This window comes from Xyrauchen texanus, chromosome 44 (genome assembly GCF_025860055.1).
Source record: "Xyrauchen texanus isolate HMW12.3.18 chromosome 44, RBS_HiC_50CHRs, whole genome shotgun sequence".
Taxonomy (NCBI): domain Eukaryota; kingdom Metazoa; phylum Chordata; class Actinopteri; order Cypriniformes; family Catostomidae; genus Xyrauchen; species Xyrauchen texanus.
The window spans coordinates 2,159,243-2,172,182 of record NC_068319.1 but is presented as its reverse complement, the minus strand read 5'-3'; the positions used below and the strand labels follow the sequence as shown (position 1 = coordinate 2,172,182).

At 45.7% G+C, this 12,940-nt stretch overlaps 1 protein-coding gene across 1 annotated transcript; it reads right to left on the bottom strand.

Annotated features, from left to right (window-relative positions):
- Positions 1-6,831: 6,831 nt before the first annotated feature.
- On the bottom strand, positions 6,832-7,704 carry LOC127636330 (C3a anaphylatoxin chemotactic receptor-like; the record flags this gene model as incomplete). The annotated part of the gene is made up of 1 exon (XM_052116786.1): positions 6,832-7,704. A coding segment is annotated over one exon (873 nt), but the record flags the coding sequence as incomplete, so codon positions are not given.
- Positions 7,705-12,940: the final 5,236 nt, after the last annotated feature.

Sequence of the window (12,940 nt, the reverse complement as noted above, 5' to 3'; positions counted from 1 at the left end):
ACGAACTGCTTATTATGACTTGACTTTCTCCCTATTCAGTGAGAGCTCAGGTCTCATATTTTTTGTGATTTTCTCCCCAATTTGGAATGCCCAATTCCCAGTGCGCTTTAAGTCTTTGTGGTGGTGTAGTGACCCTCAATCCGGGTGGCGGAGGATGAATCTCAGTTGCCTCCGTGTCTGAGACAATCAATCTGCACATCTTATCATGTGGCTTGTTGGGTGTGTGTAAGAGTTGATGATAATGAGGACACTGGAGGCAGGTTGCTCCACTCACAGGTAAGGATTTTTAATGAAAGGTCTTCGTCGCTTACAGCTTCACAGTTATAATTCTTCAGCTTCACAATAATAACTCTCTGGACCCAGACACTCTCTCATTTAGCTGGTGGCATGGGTGCTTTTATGCCGCTCTGGAAAGGAAGTCGGCGGCAGCCATCTGCGCTCCCTGTCTGTGAACCACCTTGAAATTAAATGGCTGGAGAGCCAGATACCACCGGATACTCCGTGCGTTGGTATCCTTAATGTGGTGGATCCATTGGAGTGGGGCATGGTCCGAGCAAAGGTAGAAGGCCTACCCATGCAGTTAGTAGCAGAGGGTGAGGACTGCCCACTTGATGGCCAGACCTTTTCCACAGTGCTGTACTTCGTTTCCTGCAAGAAAGGCGCTCCTCCCCTCCACCACCTGCGAGAGTAGGGCCTTCAGTCCTCTGTCTGAAGCGTCTGTCTGTGATAGAAAATGGAGAGAGAGAAATTTGGTATGTGCAAAAGCGGCCCCCCCACAAAGTGCAGTTTTAACCTGGTGAATGCCTGTTGGCACTGCTTCGTCCACTAGACTGTGTCTGGAGCCCCCTTTTAGTGAGATCAGTCAATCAAAATAATTAGGCTCAAACCAGGAGGTTTGAGTAATAGCCAGCCAGCCCCAGGAACTGACTCACCACCTTTTTGGTCTTGGGTCTCGGGCAGTTCGCGATTGCCGCAGTCTTGTCAATTTGGGGATGCACCTGCCCATGATACAAGTGGAACCCCAGATACCGTACCTCCACCCGCCCAATCGTGCACTTTTTTCAGTTTGCTGTGAGCCCCGCCCACCGCTACGATCTCAGGACTGCCCTCAGATGCGGTATGTGCTGCTGCCAATCATTACTGTAAACGATAATGTCATCTAAATAGGCAGCGGTGTAAGTTGCATGCGGTCTGAGGATACGGTCCATAAGATGCTGAAACGTAGCCAGGGCATTTTGACACCGTGTTGACTTTTCTATAAACCACACAGAAATGTACAGACCCATCACTCTTGTAAACTAGAACAACCAGGCTGGACCAATCGCTGTGGGATAGCTCTATTACCCCATAGCAAGCATCGCATCCAATTCTTCCTGAACTATATTCTTTTTGTGTTCAGGCAAGCGATCGGGTCGGCTACATACAACTACTCCCAGTTTGGTCTTGATGTTGTGCTGTATGAGTTTCGTTCGACCCGGTAGAGGGGAGAACACATCTGCAAATTCTTGTTGCAACTTGGCCACCTGAACCGGCCTGAGCTCCGCCCTCTCCAGAACTACCATAGCCAGCTTCACAGGGACTGCCTCCCTCAATAATTTCAGGAGGTTGAGGTGATATATTTGACGTGCACCCCCTCTATTGGTTCACTTAACCTCATAATTGAGATCCCCCACTCGTCGTGTGACCTCAAGGGTCCTTGCCACTTGGTGAGTAATTTGGAGCTTGATGTGGTTAGTAATATGAGTACCTTATCTCCCGGTGTGAATTCTCGCAGCTAAGCTCCTCTGTTACATGGTCAGCTCTGTCATTCTTGAGCTTGGAGCAAATTCTCCTGTGTTAGTGGCCCCAAGGTGTGGAGTTTTGCTATAAGATCAAGAACCTACTGAATTTCATTCTTTCTATATGAAGGTCCCTCTTCCCAAGCTTCGCAGATGACATCAAGCACCCAGCGCGGGCGCCACCCATACAGCAGCTCGAATGGGGAAAACCCAGTGGAGGCTTGCAGGACATCTCGTACAGCAAATAACAGAGGGTCGAGCCACTTATCCCAATTTCTAGTATCGTCGAGCACAAACTTACGAATCATGCTCTTAAGGGTTTTATTAAAGGGGTCATGACATGGTTTTTTTTATTGTATTATTATTATGTTCCCTTAGGTGCAATTATAGTATTAATATATTTTTTTTAAGAAAAACTTTTAAAATCTAGTGATTTATGACCTTTTCCCACCCTGTTTTTCATCCTCTGATTCAAACAGTCTGTTTTGGGGGCGTTTTCCATTTAAGACTTCAGTGTCAACGCCCACTGTTATGATTGGCTAACGTCAGTGCCTATGTATCAATTATTGATGCCCCCAGCCAGAACAATATGCAAGTAAACTAAGTAAAAACACTGTGATTATTCATAATGAATGAAATTGCGCTTTAAAAAGTAGTTTAAAGTTTAAAATAGATTACTTACAGTTTGCGTCGTCGTTGTTCCCAGAATAGTCGGCACGGACTTATCTTTGAGCAACAGTTTTCTGGCAAAGCCAGCATCATATTGAGATTTGTTCTCAAAACAGTCATCCTTAAAATGTACAGAACAAACGCTTAAGTTAACACTGCCGTGACTGGGACGTCCGCAAAAAATAAACTGCATCCATTTTTCCCTGACGTCTGGATCTTTCGGCAGCTTATTCAGAGGTTTTGTTTGACCACAGCCAGGAACAGCACATCTGTGTGGCATCGTAATTTTCCTGTGCACAAGTAGTCTCTGTCAGAGCTCGCTGTCCATCGACTGAACACTTGTGAGGCGACGGCGATACTGAAATGAGCGTAGTTGTCTTGCGCTTAAAGCGTAGTTATCTTGTGCTGGAGGCGGTCATATGCAAACGCTGGTACGTCACTTCTAACCGTCACGTCACTTCTAACCATGAATCCAGAACGAGCTGTATTTTGAGCTTGATTAAATAAATGATTCGTTTAGAATGGGGAGGACGTCTTAAAATATTAAACTTGCAGGACGTTTTAATGATACAAAGACCTCTTATATACCAAAAGATCAAGGCAAATTTGGTTTCTCATGTCATGACCCCTTTAAATCGCTCCACCAGGCCATCTGTCTGTGAATGGTAAATACTGGTGTGAAAATCACCTTAATGCCCAATAAGCTTGTTTAGTGTCCGTGACATAAACGTTGTGCCCTGATCAGTGAGGATTTCTTTCGGAATCCCCACCCGGGAGATTATTCTGAAGAGTGCCTTGACAACACTACGTGCTGAGATGTTGCGTAGTGGCACTGCTTCTGGATATCGTGTTATATAATCCACCAAGACTAATACAAAGCGATGTCTGCATGCTGTCCTCTCTAATGGCCCGAGGAGGTCCATGCCAATTCTCTCGACGTGGACCTTGATCTGTGGAAGGGGGCGCAATGGTGCTTTTGGGGTGGCCGGTGGACTCACCAACTGACATTCTCAGCACACCGCACACCTGCTGCAGACATCGGCGCCAATGCTTGGCCAATAAAAATAGGCTATTAAGCTGTTCAGTGTCTTTCTTTCCCCTAGGTGACCTGCTATCGGATTATAGTGAGCCACCTGGAACACCATTTCCTGGCAGCTCTGCGGTATTAAGAGCTGGGTTGTATCTTCTATTGTTTGAGTGTCCTGCATCACTCAATACAACCGCTCGTTTAAAATTGCGAAATAGGGATATGAAAATGTGACATTTGGCCGGAGTTGTTGACCATCGATTACTCAAACTTGGTCGAAGGCGTGCTTGAGGGTTTTGTCTCATGACCTCTCCAAAGGGAAATCGCTTCGGGAAATCCCTTGAGGATGGGAGGAGCCACAGCAACTCTCCCCCCCTCATGTCATCATGACGTGGAGCTGACGATGATGGCCCTGGCTCCGCCTCCCCTGCCAGAGCATCGCACATATCACATCTCATCTCTTTTATGCGGGACCCATCCGCACATATTCCCTTTAATACATTCTTGAATTCAGGCCAATTAGTTCCCAAAATCAGCGGATGGGTGAGACAAGAACTAACCGTGGCCTCCACTCTATGTTTTGTTCTCCGAAATTGAATTGCAAGGGTCACCACATGGTATTTGTGAGTATCCCCATGTACACACTTCACCCTCATCATTTTAGCTATGCCCAATGCATGGGGTTCAACCAAGCATTGGTGGATAGTTGATTGATTACAACCAGTGTCCACCAACACTTGGTGATTACCCCCCTTGACCCATACCGGTATCCGGTATGCCCGGCTCGTCAGGTATGCCGAGGGTCAGGGATTCGGACCACCGTCCCCAGCTCCATCACCGGGCATTGATCCCAGAATTTTCCCAGATCCCCGCAACTCCCGCTGGCCGGCCAAGATGCCATGCCCGCACCTGCATCTGTGGACACTTCCACCTGAGGGGGAGACACTGTAGCGGTGGGGGGTGTCCACCACCGTGCGCAGTGAACGGGCTGCAGTGGTGGAGCTCCTCGTCTCCACATGGCAGGAATGGGCTCTGGGGAGAGAGCAGAGTGAGAGGGGAGCCTCGGAGCCGTTGGGAGAAAGCAAACGGGAGGACGAGGAACAAGTCCCCCTCGTGGCGCCGTACTTGCCCACCCAGACTTCACGCTCCTCATGACAGCACCTCCCTGGCAAATTCCCCATGGCCCCTGGTGGCAGGTTTGCGGCGGGGCAGGATGCCTCCGTCTGCTTCTTCACCGCTGAGGACTGCTGGGTGGAGTTGTCAACGGTGCCGCCGAATGGACGGAGCTGAGAGACAGGGGCGTTCGAGAAAGCACGTTTTGTCTTCCTCCCGTATTTCTACCTTGTCCAGTCCATAGATTAAGTTTCCAGACCACAAGGGTGGCCATTACCCGTTTGAGTTCCGGCGCTTCTGACCTTCGGGGCCCAGGGGGCGATCGGTCATTGAGCGCAGTTCCTGCAGCACATCAAGAACAGGACTACCTAAGTGCATGTTTTGAAGTGCCTTGGCCTGGTGTTGGTTGCTGGAGGGGCTATGGAATGCAGGGCAGATGCCCACCGCGAGGGTAGTGAGAGCGGAGGAGCGAGGAAGCCGGCTCAACCCGGGAAAGCATAGCGGACCTCTGTGCGTCAGGCTCAGACTGGGTGAGCAGACCCGAAGGTGATGGCCCAGACGAGTCATCAGCATCAGACGCCGCTGTAATGCTCTTCGATGCAGCGGCGATGTTGTCATCCAATTCCGGGAGCTCAAGGGATCAGCCGGCCGGCCGTGAAGCGGGCCACACTCATCCCGAGCTCGGACGGAAGCAAGCAAGTGTGCCGGGGAAGCGGGTGGTTTGAGGAGATTTACCCTGCTAACGGAGCCCGTCATAATCCCCAAATTGCCTCCATCGCCCACGGCGCATGCCTCAATCCCGTTGGAAGGAGGTGAGGCGCGGGGGCAGCTGAAGTGGATTTCTCTCAAGACAAAAGAAAGCCGTGACCACAATGCTGCCATGGTTATGTTCCGTATTTGTCGGGAAGTTATGGATCAGTGGACTACTATGAGGCTTCATATGTGAGTTGCCTAAATTTTGTTATTGTTTGTTTATATGTTGGTGGTCTGACAAAGCTATAGATTGTACCTGATGTTGTGATTGTATCTTAAAATGGTTTATATCAATAGTAAATCAAGAAATGTAGCTTTCCAACGATATGTGGCATGTGTACCAATGTACACACAGCAGTTGTATCGCATAGTTTTATTTTTAACATTTACAGGCCCGGGTGGGCTGTTAAAATGAGATCTATTTAAAATGTTTTGGGTGAGTACTCTCTTCCCCAGGCCCAATAATGGTCAGCTAGGAACTTGCTCTTTTAGCCGGCTTTCCTGCATGTACAACTTCTATAAATGATCCAGGATGCATTGAAACATCTGGACTTCAATGAACCCAAAAGAGTTTGTGTACCTCTCCTCATGTCCACTGACTGCCAGTTGCATACTTGCATATAAAACTCTGAATCTGCATCCTCCAAACCACTTAAACTTTAAATGAGTCGACCTACTCTAATTATTACTGACTCGTGTGTGTTTTTGGTGCACCATTTACAAACACACATTACTGACAATACAGTAAATGTTGAATCAAAATGTTACTTGATAATGATCTGTTTAGTTTCTCTACAAGACATTTTCACATTCAAACATTACTATGAATTATTGCTCATATTGTCTGTATTTTAGGCTGATAGGAACTGTTTGTGTTGATGTGATTAAAAAGAGGAACTTGTTTTACTTCTAAGTTTGCAGCGGTCTGTTTTTCCTTCCGCAGAAAAAAGTCCACAAAGGATATTTCTAGAAATGTCTGATTATTTTGCTTCTGTTCTTTTTAAATTCTGACATTAAAACACATTTCCATGACAATTAAGTTTTCTTTAGTTTGTGTTTAGTAGCTGAACCTTTGGGTCACTTTAAACAGTCTGATTCAAGAAACGACTCTTTTAGCACAATGAAACTCTTTTTATTACTTAAAAGGTTTAAAGGTCATAAAACAATTTTAAAAATAACATTTATAACACATATTCTATACATAACTCACTTCTGATAACTGCATAGCAACATTAAAAATAGAAAATATTGAACAGCAAAATTATAAAATGACTGAAATAAATGTGATAAAAGGCAAAACAGTAAAAGCTGTATTTATGTTGAACATTTGCATTATACATGAGAGCAGTTTTGGGGGAGTTTAATACTTGTACTTGTATGATTCAATATATAATTTCTTAACATCTGATACACTTATAAAAGCAAATAATAGAGCAAAGAAGAAAAACGGATTCATCAGAAAAGACAAAAAAGAAACGAGTTATAATCAAACTACAATGATTGTATTTGTTGTGTCTCGGTGGATTGTGATATTTGTATCTCCTCCTCAGAGAAAGCTCTTTCAAAAACATGTTTTAACTTTAATGAAAGTTTAAACTTCTCCTTAATATCCTGCCCTATGAAAAAATACAGAACTGGATTCAGACAGCTGTTGAAATACGCCAAAGAGACGACCAATGGGAAAAGTCTAATGGCCATCATGACACTTTCATTCACACCAAACATCCTGATCAAATACACAATGTGATACGGCAGCCAACACAGAAAATATGCCACAATAACAGCCGACATGATGCGAAACGCTCGTCCAGAGTGAAAACGACTCCTGCCTAACTTTCGTGTGATGAATCCATAACATGTGACGATGCATATGAGAGGAATCAAGAATCCAAACACAAACCTGATGATAGTAAACTTTCTATATGTTTCAAAGTAATCATAATCAAACATTAACTTCATAAAGGGCACATTAAGAGCTATAGACAGGATCCAGGCCGCTACACAGGACAGTCGCGAAAGCAACAGACTTCGATGATTTTTAGCCCAAACTGGAGTGATCACCTGTGTAAACCGATCCAGACTAATCAAACTCAAGATGAAGACACTCGCAAACATGGTGACAAATGCAACCAATGGAACAATCTTGCACATGACAGATCCTAATGGACAGTAATTGCCAATAAAGTACCCTACCACAAAGAACAGTGTAGAAAAGCAGCACAGGAGGTCTGCAATCGCTAGATTTAGGAACCATATCGTATTAACGGTCCTCTTCATCTTCATTCCAGCAATGTACACAACAAAGACATTTCCTGGAACTCCGAGGAGAATCGTCAGGCAGAAGAAGATCTGAGGAATCACTTTTATTGCAGTTATCACTGGTGGAGTTATCACTGGTGGAGTTATCACTGCTGGAGTCACATCTACACCATCTTTGTATTCGTTATCATAGAAATAATAATATTCACTTTCATTGTATGTAGATGTCAGGTCCATTTTGATTGAGCTGATGTTACCCAAAGTGTCCTGTATATCCTGTTAATATGAATCATATTTAAAGTTATTTAAATATTTAATCATATTTATCATATTTAAAAAAAAAAATGTATTGCTGACACCACAGCAAACATACAACATCAATGCATTTGTAAATGTTTAAACTTTGATAGCAAATGTGCAAACAAATAAATGTAACTTTCAAGTAAAAGAAAGCATTAAAAATCACAAAATTATCTGTTACAGTAACCATATACATTAACCACTTTAATGCACTTTTAAACAAAATATGCAGGTCATTTACAAGTAAATATTGCATTTTCCATGCATACCTTCATTTAATTTTTTACAGTTTTTTTTAACTGAGACACAAATTAAGATATCAAATAAGAGTTTATCAAATATAATCATTTACTTTATTTACTTACTATGTCGGCTGCTCAAGTGATGATCTTGCTAATGTCCAAATGTCGAATGACAGTAAAAACTGGTTCCCTTTTCTGAAAATACAACACATCTGTGTCACAGGATGACTTCAACTCTTTTCTGAGAAGTCAATGTTATTTACAGTCTGAATAACCAGGAGCACAACCATACATTCACTTAATCGTGTTACAGTAATTTGCATAATTGTTCCTCTCACAGTCTTGGACTAAAACATTAACAGTAAAATGCATAATGGCAATCTGAGACTTTTATGTTTACACTATCACAGCTGTGAGTAAATTACAATAAATTATCAAGAATTATAATTATGCAATCATCCAAAGCAACTTACAAATGAGAATAATACAAGCAGGGACATACCTTTAAGTCTTTTTAATAATACATTGTCAACTAAAATCTAAAAATAAAAACACACTAGAAACATCTGTAAACAATCAGGAAGGGATGATGAACTAAGACAAGAACAGAGAAATGAACTTCAAAATAAAAGTCACAACTTCTACCAAGCGCTACGGGCCATTAGGGGAAGGACCCATACATTACATAGCCCCCCTTAAATGAGAGGATACTGACGCCACACAAACACATGCTGAGGTAAACTTCAGGAGAACCAGCGGACGAGTGAGAGACCAGAGCATATGGCCAGGGGACCAGAGTGGACCATGTGGATAGCCAGAGTGAAAATGACTCCTGACTAACTTTCGTGCGATAAATCTATAACATGTCCTGATGCATATGAGGTATCAAAAAAACAAACACAATCCTGATGATAGTTAACATTCCATGTCACTACGAAAAGACAGGCAGAACATTTTGTTATGTTATGTTTTAATTTCTCTTAATATCATAAAGGGCACGCTAAGAGCAATAGCCAGGACCCAGGCTGCTACATAGGACAGTTGTGCATGCAACAGCCTGCAATGATTTTTAGACCAAACTGTTGTGATCACCTGGGTAAATCGATCCAAACTAATCAAGCTCAAATTGAAGACACTGGCAAACATATTCAAAAGCATAACCAATGGAAGAATCATGCTCATGAAAGATCCAAATGGCCAATGATTGTCTAGAAGAATGTTTGCCAGGCATACGGCCAGGGGCAGCCATGGTGGACCAGGTGGCAGCCAGAGCAGAGGCAGCAGGTGACCACCAGGTTTCTGGCAGCCAGTAGACCAGGGGGAGCTAGGCGAGGCAACAGGAGACCACAGGAGATAAGCAGCAGATGCTGTAGACCACGTGGTATCAGGAGTGGACGCTGGAGACAGCAGGTGATCACTGGCTGATGGCCATGAGAGGCTGGTGAGGTCCAGGCAACAGGGGACTCAGAGGTCAGGGCAGCTGTGGACTCAGAGGTCAGGAAAGATGGGGACTCATAGGTCAGGACAGATGGGGACTCAGAGAGAAAGGCAGCTGGGGACTCCGAGAGCAAGGCAACAGGGGTCTCAGAGAGCGAGGTAGCTGGGGACTCAGAGGTCAAGGCAGCAGGGGACTCAGAGGTCAAGGCAACAGGGGACACATAGGGCTCAGTGGTCAAGGCAGCTGGGGACTTAGAGGTCAAGGCAGATGGAGACGTAGAGGGCTCAGTGGTCAAGGCAACTGGGGATGCAGAGGTCAAGGCAGCTGGAGATGTGGGGGCTCAGATGTCAGACCAGCTGGACAGACAGGGGGCACAGACGTTAGAGCAGCTGGAGATGCAGGGGGCAAAGACGTCACAGCAGCTGGAGATGCAGGGGGCACAGACGTCACAGCAGCTGGAGATGCAGGGGGCAAAGACGTCAGAGCAGCTGGAGATGCAGGGGGCAAAGACGTCAGAGCAGCTGGGGACTCAGAGGTCAGAGCAGCTGGAGATGCAGGGGCAAAGACATCAGAGTAGCTGGGGACTCAGAGGTCAGATCAGCTGGAGATGCAGGGGGCTCAGACATCAGAGCAGCTGGAGATGCAGGGGGCTCAGAGGACAGAGCAGCTGTGGGCTCAGAGGACAGAGCAGCTGGGGACTCAGAGGTCAGAGCAGCTGGAGATGCAGAGGGCTCAGAGGCAAAGGCATCTGGAGATGCAGAGGGATCAGAAGGTGGGGTGGGGGTTTCAAAATCTTAGCATCATATAGTTGCTGGTAAGCCTGCATGATGTTTGTAAGAATCTCTCAGTGACAGGGAATCGCCTATGAATCAAATCTATAAATGGCAGGACTCAAGTTTCAGTCAACCCTACATATACTCCATCAAATGTATTTGCACATACTATATGAGTGGATAGAGATGGTTAAAATAAATACATTTAGAAAAGAAAAGACCAATCACAATTCAGTATTCACATGGTCACAGCCTTGGGTAAAAGGCATCTTTGATTAGATGTATTTCCCCAAAACACTGAATAGCAACAAAATCTATCACAGTGATTTCCTAAACACCAGTTTGTCTCTATATACTGCAAAATATTCCTGGTACATGACATCATTGCATACAATGTCTAAAGGTTGATTTTGAGATCATTTGATCTAATATATCATTTTTAAAATGTTGCAAATTTATGTAGCTAATGAGAATCCCTGAAATGATCACATTTCAGAGATTGGTCGCATTTAAAAACGGCAGCGCGGTAGCACGCAGCGGCCACTCCGGATCCAAAATGGTGCTATTTTTGTCACTTAGCCCGACTTTTATGGCACATGGACATTGGAGCAACTTGTGTTCATGTCTACCATCGCCAGACACTGTTAAAATATAAGATTCATGCAACAACTAAGCTGCATGATGATCTGTAGGAGTTTCTACGCGAACTCGACTTGCAGTGGAGACCAGGCCTCCAGTCCTCGGCGTCGCCTGATGGGGAGGGGACGTCGTAAGAGGTGTTCGAGGAAGCGAAAGCGCGGCAAGAGGGCGGTTAGACTAAAAACAAACCCCGGCCGGCTCTCCCATCTATCCTACTCTCAAATGTTTGCTCCCTGGACAATAAACTGGACTACATCTGACTCCAGCAGAATACGCAGCGTGAGCTTAGAGACTGCTGTGTCTTTGTTTTCACGAAGACGTGGCTCAGCGACAGAGTTCAGGACACCGGCATTCAGCTAGATGGGTTTGGCTCATTTTATGCCGACAGAAATGCAGGTCTGTGCGGTAAGACTTGCGGTGGTGGCTTGTGTGTTTACATCAACACGGAATGGTGCAATAACTCTATGCTAGTCTCTAGTTACTGCTCATCGATTGTGGAGCTTGTAACTGTTACATGCCAATCTTTTTATTTACTATGGGAATTCACCACTGTTATTATAACCAGTTTACATTCCCCCCAGCGCTAATGCTAAGGAAACGCTCTGTGAACTGTATGGGGCTATGAGTGAACTGCAGAACACTCACCCTAAAGGACTGTTTATTGTCGCCGGAGATTTCAACTATGCAAATCTCAAGACAATGCTCCTTAAATTCCATCAGTATGTGGACTTTGCATCGAGAGGGGCGAACACGCTTGATCTTGTTTACGCAAACATCCCAGGCGCGTACCTTGCGAAGCCCAGCCCCCACCTCGGCTACTCGGACCACATCTCTGTTATGCTAATTCCAGCATACAGACCGCTCGTCAGACTCACAATCTGCTCCAGAAGCAAGTGAAAAGCTGGCCAGCAAGAGCCGTCTCTGCTCTTCAGGACTGTTTTGAGTGTACTGACTGGCACATGTTCAAGGAGGCTGCAACATATGGCGACCCTACCAACTTGGAGGAATACACAGCATCAGTGACCAGCTACATCAGCAAGTGCATTGATGATGTCACCTTCTCCAAGACCATCACCACACGCTCCAACCAGAAGCTGTGGATGACTGCGGAGGGGTGTGCGCTGCTGAGGACCCGAGACTCTGCCTTCAGAGCAGGCGACAAGGCTGCCCTAAGATCAGCGAGGGCCAAACTGTCCTGGGCCATCAGAGAGGCAAAGCGCGCACACGCCCAGAGAATCCACAGTCACTTCCAGTACAGTGACGACACGCAGCGCATGTGGCAGGGCATCCAGGGCATCACAAACTACACGACAACATCAGTTGCCTGTGACAAAGATGCCTCCCTTCCAGATGCGCTGAACAACTTCTACACTAGGTTTGAAGCACAGAACGACGTGGTGGCGAGGAAGACCACCCCTCCTCCCAACGAACAGGTGCTCTGTCTTACCACGGCTGATGTAAGGAAAACTCTACGTAGAGTCTACCCATGGAAGGCTGCTGGACCATACATCATTCCTGGCAGAGTTCTCAGAGGATGTGCAGACCAGCTAGCAGATGTTCTTAATGACATCTTCAACATTCCTCTGAGCAGCGCCGTCGTTCCAACGTGCTTCAAGGCCACCACCATCGTCCCCATGTCAAAGAAGTCTTCAGTGTCCTGCCTCAACGACTACCATCCCGTCGCACTTGAGAGGCTCGTCATGAGGCACATTAAGATCCAGCTGCCCCCCTCACTAGACCCACTGCAGTTCACGTATCGTCCAAACTGTTCAACAGATGACGCCATCGCCACCACCCTCCATCTGACCCTCACCCACCTAGATAAAAAGGACTCATACATTCAAATGCTGTTCATAGACTTCAGCTCAGCATTCAACACAATCATTCCTAAGCACCTGATTGGAAAGCTGAACCTGCTGGGCCTGGACACCTCCCTCTGCAACTGGATC